Source organism: Bufo gargarizans, chromosome 3 (assembly GCF_014858855.1).
Source record: "Bufo gargarizans isolate SCDJY-AF-19 chromosome 3, ASM1485885v1, whole genome shotgun sequence".
NCBI classification, from domain to species: Eukaryota; Metazoa; Chordata; class Amphibia; order Anura; family Bufonidae; genus Bufo; species Bufo gargarizans.
In genome coordinates, this window is record NC_058082.1 from 292532612 (window position 1) to 292546830 (window position 14219).

Below are 14219 nucleotides of genomic sequence, written 5' to 3' on the forward strand. Positions count from 1 at the left end.
TCTTTATACAGAACCATTCATTTCAATGGGTACGCAAAAAAAACTATGTTTCTCCGTGTGTATTCCGTTTCCGTATGTCCGTATTTCCGTTCCGCAAAAAAATAGAACATGTCCTATTATTGTCTGCATACGGACAAGGATAGGACTGTTTTCCGTTCCGCAAAATAAGGAATACACACGGACGTCATCTGTATTTTTTGCAGACCGCAAAATACATATGGTCGTGTGCATGAGCCCTAATAGAAAAAGGCCTCAAGCTGCCATAGCAACTGAATGGTTCCTATGACCTCAACACAGGGGGTCTGTTTGATTACTGGGAGCGCCCTGCTCACAATCGCAGTGGTTAAAAGTCCATGATCAGAGTTGTCTCCTATCACCGACTCTGCTGCCAGGTGTCTAGTGTGTAAAACAGTAGACGCCCTCTGGCTATAGTGTCAGCTCAGGTCCTAAGCAGGCACCATCTTTAAAAGCCCAACATCACAGTACATGTATGGTGTAGGTTGAGAAGTGTATAAAGGGGGGTTATCCAGTGGAGAATTTTTTTTGTAAAGTTCTCCAATTGGGCCACTTTCACATGGTCAGTTTTTTGTCAGTATTTTTCATCCGTTTGTAAGACAAAACCAGGCGTGGGTCCAGAATGCAGAAGAGGCACAAATCCTTCCTCTCTGTAGGTCCCATGCTTGCTTTTGAGATACAAGTACTGATGAAAAAATACGACTAAATACTGCCTGATCATGCTGTTCAAAAAGAGGTGAAGTTTGGAAATGTACTATTATATGGATTGAGCAGCTTGGTGACCATCAAAAATGGATCTTGAAGAAAGGCCCCTTTTACACTGCTAGATTATAGCAGACTGTTGTCGGGAAGGAAGCAATCCTGCTCCTCAATAAAGGAAACTGCTGCATTTACGCAGGAATCTCCTCCACGATATGGGGAGGAGTGACCGCTAATGCTATCGCTAGTCCCCATACAGAATCATTGTTTGGCGGCAGCAGAGACTGTTTGGATGGCACAATGATGATTTAGGTGTCCGCATGAAAGGTCCAATTACCCGATGAACGAGCGTTTTGCTCATTCATTGTGGAATCGGCAGCACCCTTACATCGGCTGATTATCATACGAATGCTTACTAGCAATTATCTGGCTGCTTGACCACGCTAAAGGAGCCTTTAGAATCTAATTACATTTTTTTATTATTTTGTTTTGATGGGTTTGGGTTTTGTGGGAAAATAATAAATGTATTTATCATTAATTAGATCTGATTTTTATTTATTTATTGTGGTTTAAAAAAGTAAAAGAATTGATACTCACTGGTCACCTGCCTGGTCCGGTCTTGTCACAGGAGACTACCGGTAAGGCCCATTCAACCAATGGCTGTCTGAGCCGGGTCACTGCTGCGGACAGTGGTTGGCTGAGCCTGCCATTTCCGGTATTGAGCAGCAAGTGAAGTCAGGAACCCGGAGAGCATCCGAGTAAAGATTCTGTTCGTTTTTTTTTAACGGCTCAAAGGTTTGTAATAAGCATGTTGGGTTTATATGGTTGAGATACACGACCTTAACAGAAAAAGTTGTAAACCTATGCATTTCCCGGTGCCTTTGTATCATGTATATTGGCTCCTTCAGAGAGACCGGTTTGAATTAAAAAAATAAATAATTGCAACTGTTTGAATGGGTTGCCAGGACTTAGATATTGATGACCTATCCTCAGGATGAGTCACCCGTATCAGATTGGCGTGGTTCACACAGCCGGCTCCCCCATCAGTCAGGTGTTTTCAGAAGCTGCCGGTGCCAGAAACTATAGAATGGACAAAAGGCTCCATCCGCTGTGTAGTTTCTGGTGCCAGAGTATTGCAGCTCACCTCTATTGGGAGCTGAACTGCAGTCCCCCGGCTGGAACTTCGGATCCAGGCTGCATTCAATGTATAGTTTCCCCCGCCTGCCTGAAAAGGCTGATCGGTGGTGGTGGGGGGGGTCTGATATTGGTGAGCTATCCTAAGGATTGGCCATCAGTAGCTGAGTAATGTAATATGGCAGCACATCCCTTTTTCTGCATCACTCTGTGAGCGCCCTCTTTCTGGCAGCAGTGGTAGGTGACCATAATATCAGTAGTAATAAGTCAGAGCAACCGGATGTTTCATTAGTCATTCTACTGGCTTCCTAATCCTAACTAAGCAAGCCGGTTGGATGACTAATGAAACGTCCTCGTCTACAGAAAATACAAGTCCAGTGTCTCTGACTTACTACTACTGATATACCGTGACCTGGGTGAATGAGAACCTCCACAGACTCCCATAGGCATGTGCTTTAGTGAAAAACTGATCGAGAACCACTGCTACCAGCCCCTTTATTACATAAACTGTGTGGAGTAACATAATTTTTGTACATACTAGTTTAATCCTGTAGATGGTGCAAGTCTGCACCAGATTTACCACAGTGGCCTATGGTGGATTTGATGTATGGCTAGACACTTTATACCACTTATTGGTTGGTTTACTTTGTGACAGAACTTTACACCAGAACTGTGCTCCAAAAGACACACCAAAATCGCGTATTCTTCACTTTGCAGTATTTTATTCAGGAAATTTGTGCAAATTCAGTATTTCAAGCACATAATCCATATAAGAAAGTCCATTAAAGTTCATACTTATCATAAAAATCCGCTGTGCATTAATGGGTTACGGTCCGGTTTCAGCGCACACAGCACCCAGCACTTTGCTTCGTTTAGGGGGTCCCACCCCCTTTTGACAAGCCTTCTCCCAATAAGCCGTACAATCCTCACAGAAGATTTCTCTAAAACTATGGAGGAAATGCACAGCTTGCACCAGATTTTGGTACAGTTTACGACAACGTGTAGGTGCGCTAACATTGCTGTGACCCAGGGTGGATAAAAATCTATGATTTTTTTTTACTTAAATCTGATTTTTTTTATATAAAATGCTTTTTGAGGAAAATATATTACCATCCAAAGGTTATTCCATCATGAAATAAAGATTTGTTTTTTAATTATGTAGAATAAGGCTGTATATGTTTATTTTTTTTGGTAAATAAATTCCATTAATCCATTCACAATATCATGCTCTTCCAGAGGTTTTTGTAAGATTATTGGGCAGTTTCTCTGACTACAAGATATTATCACAGATGCTTAGTTTACTTTTGCAGTTCTCAAAACTGAATTTGACTCAGCAGAAATCACATGCCTCTTCTTCATAGCAAAAATGTTATAACCTGAACAGAGTTGAGAAAAATACCTTAAAGGATAACTGTCACATTTAGACCCTAATTTCAATTTTCATATATGTAGTTACTAAGGCTACTTTCACACTAGCGTTCGCTGGTCCGCTCGTGAGCTCCGTTTGAAGGAGCTCACGAGCGGACCCGAACGCAGCCGTCCAGCCCTGATGCAGTCTGAATGGAGCGGATCCGCTCAGACTGCATCAGTCTGGCGGCGTTCATCCTCCGCTCCGCTCGCCTCCGCACGGACAGGCGGACAGCTGAACGCTGCTTGCAGCGTTCGGGTGTCCGCCTGGCCGTGCGGAGGCGTGCGGATCCGTCCAGACTTACAATGTAAGTCAATGGGGACGGATCCGTTTGAAGATGCCACAATATGGCTCAATCTTCAAGCGGATCCGTCCCCCATTGACTTTACATTGAAAGTCTGGACGGATCCGTACGAGGCTATTTTCACACTTAGCTGTTATATGCTAAAAATAATGCAGACGGATCCGTTCTGAACGGAGCCTCCGTCTGCATTATTATGATCGGATCTGTTCAGAACGGATCCGATCGAACGCTAGTGTGAAAGTAGCCTTACATGATATTCCAGAATCAGTTACTATTAGACTGACTTACCCCATATTTAATAAGATTCAGCCCTTAGCAACCAGTCTGCATAAAACTGCAATTTCACTATTCAGTTAAGATGGCCACCACTGCCCTCACCTTGAGGCTAATCCCGCCTGCCCTCACTAGCCAGTAACAATAGCCCCCCAAAAGTGTCAGTAACCAGAGCCCTCCCCCTAAAGGGTTAATCTCCTGCAGCAGAAAGGGGTCCTCTTACCACATGTTGCTTTCATTTATACACAGAGCAGATGGCAGATCTCCCTTCCCTGGTCTGCGCTGTTTCAACTCTGCATTCTCCAGCTCTGCTGAGTGAGGGAGCGTCTGCCAAGCGCATGGACAGGGATAAGTGCACACAGCCAAGGCACTGTTATCAGCTGCTGGGGAGGACCTGGCTTTAAAGGGAACCTGTCACCGGGCTTTTGTGTATAGAGCTGAGGACATGGGTTGCTAGATGGCTGCTAGCACATCCGCAATACCCAGTCCTGATAGCTCTGGGTGGTTTTATTGTGTAAAAAACAAAACGATTTGATACATATGCAAATTAACTTGAGATGAGTCCTGTATGTGAGATTAGTCAGGGACAGGACTTATCTCAGGTTAATTTGCATATGTATAAAATCGTATTTTTTATTTTTTTTACACAATAAAAGCACACAGAGCTATGGGGACTGGGTATTGCGGATGTGCTAGCGACCATCTAACAACCAATATCCTCAGCTCTATACACAAAATCCCGGTGACAGATTCCCTTTAATCATTTACTTACAGTCCCTGGCTGTCAGTAATGTGACCTTGCTCGCTGCCTGCGTCTGCGTCATCCGTCCTTCAACAGATAGACGGACCATGCCTAGCAACCTGATTTTAAGCACAGGTAAAAGTAGGCAGTACAGGGAACAAAAATGTGGAATTAAGGGGTAATTGAATACACAGTGAAAAGTTCAAATGGGCCCACCAAGGTGATATTAATCACCACAATCCAATACTCCGCCAAAAAATATACGACAGTTATCCTTTAACCACCTCCGGACCGCCTAACGCGCCGATGCGTCCGGAAGGTGGTTGCTTTTCTCCTCCTGGACGCATATACGCGTCATCTCGCGAGACGCGAGATTTCCTGTGAACGCGCGCACACAGGCGCGCGCGCTCACAGGAACGGAAGGTAAGCGAGTGGATCTCCAGCATGCCAGCGGCGATCGTTCGCTGGCAGGCTGGAGATCCGAATTTTTTAACCCCTAACAGGTATATTAGACGCTGTTTTCATAACAGCGTCTAATATACCTCCTACCTGGTCCTCTGGTGGTCCCTTTTGTTAGGATCGACCACCAGAGGACTCAGGTAGGTCAGTACAGTACAGTACAGTACACCAAACACTACACTACACTACACCCCCCCCCCCCCCCGTCACTTATTAACCCCTTATAAACCCCTGATCACCCATGATCACCCCATATAAACTCCCTGATCACCCCCCTGTCATTGATCACCGCCCTGTCATTGATCACCCCCCTGTCAGGCTCCGTTCAGACGTCCGTATGATTTTTACGGATCCACGGATACATGGATCGGATCCGCAAAACGCATACGGACGTCTAAATGGAGCCTTACAGGGGGGTGATCAATGACAGGCGGGTGATCACCCATATACACTCCCTGATCACCCCCTGTCATTGATCACCCCCCTGTCATTGATCACCCCCCTGTAAGGCTCCATTCAGACGTCCGCATGATTTTTACGGATCCATGGATACATGGATCGGATCCGCAAAAACACATGCGGACGTCTGAATGGAGCCTTACAGGGGGGTGATCACCCATATACACTCCCTGATCACCTCCTGTCATTGATCACCCCCCTGTAAGGCTCCATTCAGACGTCCGCATGATTTTTACGGATCCATGGATACATGGATCGGATCCACAAAACACATGCGGATGTCTGAATGGAGCCTTACAGGGGGTGATCAATGACAGGCGGGTGATCACCCATATACACTCCCTGATCACCCCCTGTCATTGATAACCCCCCTGTAAGGTTCCATTCAGACGTCCGCATGTTTTTTGTGGATCCGATCCATGTATCCATGGATCCGTAAAAAATCATGCGGATGTCTGAATGGAGCCTTACAGGGGGTGTGATCAGTGACAGGGGGGTGATCACCCTGATCACCCCCTGTCATTGATAACCCCCCTGTAAGGCTCCATTCAGACGTCCGCATGTTTTTTGTGGATCCGATCCATGTATCCATGGATCCGTAAAAAATCATGCGGATGTCTGAATGGAGCCTTACAGGGGGTGTGATCAGTGACAGGGGGGTGATCACCCTGATCACCCCCTGTCATTGATAACCCCCCTGTAAGGCTCCATTCAGACGTCCGCATGTTTTTTGTGGATCCGATCCATGTATCCATGGATCCGTAAAAAATCATGCGGATGTCTGAATGGAGCCTTACAGGGGGTGTGATCAGTGACAGGGGGGTGATCACCCTGATCACCCCCTGTCATTGATAACCCCCCTGTAAGGCTCCATTCAGACGTCCGCATGTTTTTTGTGGATCCGATCCATGTATCCATGGATCCGTAAAAAATCATGCGGATGTCTGAATGGAGCCTTACAGGGGGTGTGATCAGTGACAGGGGGGTGATCACCCTGATCACCCTGATCACCCCCTGTCATTGATAACCCCCCTGTAAGGCTCCATTCAGACGTCCGCATGTTTTTTGTGGATCCGATCCATGTATCCATGGATCCGTAAAAAATCATGCGGATGTCTGAATGGAGCCTTACAGGGGGTGTGATCAGTGACAGGGGGGTGATCACCCTGATCACCCCCTGTCATTGATAACCCCCCTGTAAGGCTCCATTCAGACGTCCGCATGTTTTTTGTGGATCCGATCCATGTATCCATGGATCCGTAAAAAATCATGCGGATGTCTGAATGGAGCCTTACAGGGGGTGTGATCAGTGACAGGGGGGTGATCACCCTGATCACCCCCTGTCATTGATAACCCCCCTGTAAGGCTCCATTCAGACGTCCGCATGTTTTTTGTGGATCCGATCCATGTATCCATGGATCCGTAAAAAATCATGCGGATGTCTGAATGGAGCCTTACAGGGGGTGTGATCAGTGACAGGGGGGTGATCACCCTGATCACCCCCTGTCATTGATAACCCCCCTGTAAGGCTCCATTCAGACGTCCGCATGTGTTTTGCGGATCCGATCCATGGATCCGTAAAAATTATACGGACGTCTGAATGGAGCCTTACCAGGGGGGTGATCAATGACAGGGGGGTGATCCGGGAGTCTATATGGGTGATCACCCCCCTGTCATTGATCACCCCCCCTGTCATTGATCACCCCCCTGTCATTGATCACCCCCCCTGTCATTGATCACCCCCCCCCCCCCCCCCTGTAAGGCTAAATTCAGACATTTTTTTTGGCACAAGTTAGCGGAATTTTTTTTTTGTTTTTGTTTTTTCTTACTAAGTCTCATATTCCACTAACTTGTGTCAAAAAATAAAATCTCCCATGGACGCACCATACCCCTCACGGAATCCAAATGCGTAAACATTTTTAGACATTTATATTCCAGACTTCTTCTCACGCTTTAGGGCCCCTAAAAAGCCAGGGCAGTATAAATACCCCACATGTGACCCCATTTTGGAAAGAAGACACCCCAAGGTATTTGCTGAGGGGCATATTGAGTCCATGAAAGATTGAAATTTTTGTCCTAAGTTAGCGGAAAGTGAGACTTTGTGAGAAAAAAACAAAAAAAATCAATTTCCGCTAACTTATGCAAAAAATAAAAAATTTCTAGGAACTCGCCAGGCCCCTCATTGAATACCTTGGGGTGTCTTCTTTCCAAAGTGGGGTCACATGTGGGGTATTTATACTGCCCTGGCTTTTTAGGGGCCCGAAAGTGTGAGAAGAAGTCTGGGATCCAAATGTCTAAAAATGCCCTCCTAAAAGGAATTTGGGCCCCTTTGCGCATCTAGGCTGCAAAAAAGTGTGACACATCTGGTATCGCCGTACTCAGGAGAAGTTGGGGAATGTGTTTTGGGGTGTCATTTTACATATACCCATGCTGGGTGAGAGAAATATCTTGGTCAAATGCCAACTTTGTATAAAAAAATAGGAAAAGTTGTCTTTTGCCAAGATATTTCTCTCACCCAGCATGGTTATATGTAAAATGGCACCCCAAAACACATTCCCCAACTTCTCCTGAGTACGGCGATACCAGATGTGTGACACTTTTTTGCAGCCAAGGTGGGCAAAGGGGCGCATATTCCAAAGTGCACCTTTCGGATTTCACAGGCCATTTTTTACAGATTTTGATTGCAAGGTACTTCTTACACATTTGGGCCCCTAAATTGCCAGGGCAGTATAACTACGCCACAAGTGACCCCATTTTGGAAAGAAGACACCCCAAGGTATTCCGTGAGGGGCACGGCGAGTTCCTCGAATTTTTTATTTTTTGTCACAAGTTAGCGGAAAATGATGATTTTTCTTTTTTTTTCTTTTTTCCTTACAAAGTCTCATATTCCACTAACTTGCGACAAAAAAAAAAAATTCTAGGAACTCGCCATGCCCCTCACAGAATACCTTGGGGTGTCTTCTTTCCAAAATGGGGTCACTTGTGGCGTAGTTATACTGCCCTGGCAATTTAGGGGCCCAAATGTGTGCGAAGAACTTTGCAATCAAAATGTGTAAAAAATGACCGGTGAAATCCGAAAGGTGCACTTTGGAATATGTGCCCCTTTGCCCACCTTGGCAGCAAAAAAGTGTGACACATCTGGTATCGCCGTACTCAGGAGAAGTTGGGGAATGTGTTTTGGGGTGTCATTTTACATATACCCATGCTGGGTGAGAAAAATATCTTGGTCAAATGCCAACTTTGTATAAAAAAATGGGAAAAGTTGTCTTTTGCCAAGATATTTCTCTCATCCAGCATGGGTATATGTAAAATGACACCCCAAAACACATTGCCCAACTTCTCCTGAGTACGGCGATACCAGATGTGTGACACTTTTTTGCTGCCAAGGTGGGCAAAGGGGCACATATTCCAAAGTGCACCTTTCAGATTTTGCAGGCCATTTTACACAGATTTTGATTGCAAAGTTCTTCTCACACATTTGGGCCCCTAAATTGCCAGGGCAGTATAACTACGCCACAAGTGACCCCATTTTGGAAAGAAGACACCCCAAGGTATTCCGTGAGGGGCATGGCGAGTTCCTAGAATTTTTTATTTTTTGTCGCAAGTTAGTGGAATATGAGACTTTGTAAGGAAAAAAGAGAAAAAAAAAAAAATCATCATTTTCCGCTAACTTGTGACAAAAAATAAAAAATTCTAGGAACTCGCCATGCCCCTCACGGAATACCTTGGGGTGTCTTCTTTCCAAAATGGGGTCACTTGTGGCGTAGTTATACTGCCCTGGCAATTTAGGGGCCCAAATGTGTAAGAAGTACCTTGCAATCAAAATGTGTAAAAAATGGCCTGCAAAATCTGAAAGGTGCACTTTGGAATATGTGCCCCTTTGCCCACCTTGGCAGCAAAAAAGTGTGACACATCTGGTATCGCCGTACTCAGGAGAAGTTGGGGAATGTGTTTTGGGGTGTCATTTTACATATACCCATGCTGGATGAGAGAAATATCTTGGCAAAAGACAACTTTTCCCATTTTTTTATACAAAGTTGGCATTTGACCAAGATATTTTTCTCACCCAGCATGGGTATATGTAAAATGACACCCCAAAACACATTCCCCAACTTCTCCTGAGTACGGCGATACCAGATGTGTCACACTTTTTTGCTGCCAAGGTGGGCAAAGGGGCACATATTCCAAAGTGCACCTTTTGGATTTCACCGGTCATTTTTTACACATTTTGATTGCAAAGTTCTTCTCACACATTTGGGCCCCTAAATTGCCAGGGCAGTATAACTACGCCACAAGTGACCCCATTTTGGAAAGAAGACACCCCAAGGTATTCCGTGAGGGGCATGGCGAGTTCCTAGAATTTTTTATTTTTTGTCGCAAGTTAGTGGAATATGAGACTTTGTAAGAAAAATAAAAAAAATAAAAATCATCATCATTTTCTGCTAACTTGTGACAAAAAATAAAAAGTTCTATGAACTCACTATGCCCATCAGCGAATACCTTAGGGTGTCTACTTTCCGAAATGGGGTCATTTGTGGGGGTTTTCTACTGTCTGGGCATTGTAGAACCTCAGGAATCATGACAGGTGCTCAGAAAGTCAGAGCTGTTTCAAAAAGCGGAAATTCACATTTTTGTACCATAGTTTGTAAATGCTATAACTTTTACCCAAACCATTTTTTTTTTGCCCAAACATTTTTTTTTTATCAAAGACATGTAGAACAATAAATTTGGCGAAAAATTTATATATGGATGTCGTTTTTTTTGCAAAATTTTACAGCTGAAAGTGAAAAATGTCATTTTTTTGCAAAAAAATCGTTACATTTTGATTAATAACAAAAAAAGTAAAAATGTCAGCAGCAATAAAATACCACCAAATGAAAGCTCCATTAGTGAGAAGAAAAGGAGGTAAAATTCATTTGGGTGGTAAGTTGCATGACCGAGCGATAAACGGTGAAAGGAGTGTAGTGCAGAAGTGTAAAAAGTGCTCTGGTCATGAAGGGGGTTTCACCTAGCGGGGCTGAAGTGGTTAAAGGGGTTCTACACTTTGTTTAAACTGATGATCTATCCTCTGGATAGAGCATCAGTTTCTGATAGGCGTGGGTCCGACACCCGCTGATTAGCTGTTTGAGAAGGTAGCAGCGCTCCAGTAGCGCTGCGGCCTTCTCACTGTTTACCGCCGGCCCACTGACGTCACGACTAGTATCAACTGGCCGGGGGGGGGGGGCTAAGCTTAATTCAAGTGAACGGAGTTTAGCCCCACCCAGGCCAGTTGATACTAGTCGTAACGTCACTGGGCCGGCGGTAAACAGTGAGAAGGCAGTGTCGGACCCCTGCCGATCAGAAGTTGATGATCTATCCAGAGGATAGATCATTAGTTAAAACAAAGTGCAGAAACTCTTTAATCCTAACTTCTACAAACCTATGAATACAGAATCAACCTAATCAAACTAATATGAAAAGTTGTTATTCTAAAAATCTTTATCTACTTGCATATTATACGTTATACCAGCAAGAATTAGTCTTTATGTAGAAAACTATGATTTAAATCAAGCCTTACTGACTAGTGATTTAAATCAAATCCACACTGCTGTGACCCTTAGCCATAGTTGTGACTGTCTATTTAGTTTTTTATACCGTTTTTTGTTTTTGTTACAGCTGCTGAAGACATTGAAGAGATTAGCTGAGTTGCCAATTACAGTTGATATCTTGGTGGTAAGTGTAATAGGATTATTAATGGGTAACTGTCATGTTTTCATACAAAAAAAATAATTTAGCATAATGCATACCATTATGCATAAAGCAGTCTTTAGTTTCTTTACGTTACCACTGTTTTCCTTGAGTTTTTCCCTTAGCTACGGCTGTTTAAACATTTACAATATGAGGACCTTCTCAAGATGGCTCCTCTGCCAGTTCTCTGAGGCCAAAACTGCTTTCCCTCACTTCCCATACACACTTGCTGTAGCCAGCAGCTCCCTGCCAGCCAATCAGATTGGATTACTGAGACACGCCTCCTCACTCTGAAGCCTAATGCAGGCATGCAGTGTGAAGGACCTCCCCTTTGTCTTCTTAGCCAGAGACAGATGAGCCATAGCAACGGTCTTTTAAGGGAGCAGTGGAAAGGGACAGAGGACATTAATGAAAGCTGTTATTATAAGGTCATTACAGATCTTTTGACAATCATTGACAAACTAACTCAGGTATACATGCCTAGCTCTAATAAACTAGCAAATAAAAAATATGACAGTTACCCTTTAAGGCTATTGTAATGGCACATTTGTGTACATTATATAAACATACATTGAATGGTAATTTAGTTTGGCTCTGTTCATATTTGTGCTGGGTCTGTTGTAAAATGGATCAGAAGAGGTCAGACCAGCTAAATGTATTATTCTAGTGAATGGGAGCGGAGCTGCAGCAACCCAGCACAGCTCAATGCTTTCGGCTCGGTACACTGTATAAATTCTGGTGGCCATGTCCCTTGCTAACAGCTGCTCGGTTGAGGTACTCAGTGTCTGACCCCCACCGATCTAATCCTAAAGATAGATTAGCACTATTGAAGCCCTGGAAACAAACCTTTAAAGGGTTGTCCATCCTATATGAATATGTTTTAATAACTGTATAAAGAAGTTTTGCAATATCCTAATTTACTTTGTGCTGGATTTCTCAACCATATTCAAGAGCCTGCTTAAAAAATGATCCTTGAAAAATTTGATAATTTCTGCATGCTTTCCATTTTTCCCCCCCCCCACTCACATCCATAGAAAGGGCTTTTTTCATCTACCAAAAAGCAGAAAGCAATAGGACCTGCAGTGAGATTCTTTGATCTGGCAGACGGATCCGTAAAAAAAAAAGGATGTGTGAATAGCTCTATTGACTTGTATGGATCAGTCTCTATCTGCTTTAAAAACAGCACACTGAAGAAAAATCAGCTTGTGTGCATGACCACTTACTGCCAATGAGTAGAAATTTTCCTTTTTACATCCAGGGGTACGTACAGACTGATACCTAATGCGGTACTTCTCATAGCTAAGTTTTCTACAGACTTCTATGAGCAGAGCCCAGCACCATCACACACCTCTCTCACCACGTTGAGTATTTGGCATACCTACATAATCAGTGTAGGTAAGTGCTATCAGCATGACTAGACTGTAGCAAACCCTCAGCTGTTAGTAATATCTATAGGTTTTCAGCCTCTGGATGTAAAGAAGAATGCTTCCATTACTGACCTTTCCTGATACAAATACATAAAACTGAAAAGCCCCTTTAATCCCTGAAATCTGATTATTATATAGGCCAATTTATGTATATGTATAGACAGGGGTGTCTGTAAGGGCTCATGCCCTTCCCTTCCGTTCTTTGTGTGGACCTTATGTGGAACCATTCACTTCAATCACGGTCCGACTCATCCGTATTTCATCCGTATTTTGCGGATCCATACTGTAGAAATGCTATGCCCAGCCCATATTGCGCATGTGTTTGGTGATTAATAAGTTACTGTTTCCGTTTCCAATCTGCAAAAAACGGATCGCATGCGGAAACCATTCGGAAATGTTTTGTGGAAGAGAACTTAAAGGGAGCCTGTCACCGAAATTGGACGTTACGCACTGCTTACATGTGGCTCTAGCACAACTACCCATGATTCCAATGGTACCTCTGTTCTTTTGTTGTGACTTTCAGAAGCTGAAAAAAACTTGATTTTTAATCCATATGCAAATGGAGCTCGCAAGTGCCCCGGGGGCGGGGTTCGTGGTGAAGGTGCCCAGGCCGCTCTGCCTTTTTTTCACATTACTCCTCCCCAGCCTCTTGCTTGCCTGTAAGTCTGTTGCATCATCCCCAGTAATGGCCAAGATACTGCAGGTGCGCAGTTTACCACCGGCCTGGGCATGAGCACTGTGATGCTCATTGTGGGCAGCGGCATCGATACATCTAATTCGCATGCGCCAGCGCGAATCCAGCAGCAAGAGCGCATGCATGTGCCGGCGGTGAACTGCACACGCGTGGTATCTCGGCTGATATTGGGGATGACGCAATGGATTTACAGGGCAAGACAAGCAAGAAGTTGGGGAGGAGTAATGAGAAAAAAAGTCAAAGCACCTACACCACGAACACCGCCCCTGGGCACTTGCGAGCTCCATTTGCATATGGATTAAACAGCGTTTTTTCCGCTGCTGATAGTCACAACAATAGAACAAAGGTACCATTGGAATCATGGGTAGTTGTGCTAGAGCCACATGTAAGCAGTGCGTAATGTCCACTTTTGGTGACAGACTCCCTTTAAATCTGAGAAAAAAAAACAAAGATACGGAACAACGGATCTGTGAAAAACGGACCGCAAAACAACAGTCGTGTGCATGAGCCCTAACTGTTAATTTAACCGACATCTTCTATGGTGCCTTATATAGGACACTAGGATCGGGAAGTCTGTAAATGGACTGCGGAAGCATGAGCTAGTTGGAGATCTTGCAAAGAACTTGGTTGCCCAATGGAAAAAACTAGTGCCACAGGAGATTCCAAGGTAACGCTGTTTTACAATGCTTTGCTTTCTTAAAGGGGTTTGTCCATCTGGAAAAAAAAAATCGAAAGTCATACATCACTGATCCCCTGACACTTCCCAGGTTCCTGCTGGTCTTAACTTCCTGGTCCCTCTTGACACAGAAATATGAACGCTCAGCCAATCACTGGCTAAGTCAGAGTGCTGCTCTGGGCAGTGATTGGCTGAGTGCTCA

General features: G+C 44.3%; 1 protein-coding gene across 2 annotated transcripts in view; it reads left to right on the forward strand.

Moving 5' to 3' along the window:
- ELOA (elongin A) overlaps nucleotides 1–14219 on the forward strand; it is a 45663-nt gene that overhangs the window by 5961 nt on the left and 25483 nt on the right. For both annotated transcript variants that reach the window (XM_044287022.1, XM_044287024.1), the window contains exons 2-3: nucleotides 11149–11205; nucleotides 13896–14008. In XM_044287022.1, coding sequence (XP_044142957.1) covers nucleotides 11149–11205; nucleotides 13896–14008 — 170 coding nt within the window. The remainder of the gene's footprint in view (nucleotides 1–11148; nucleotides 11206–13895; nucleotides 14009–14219) is intronic.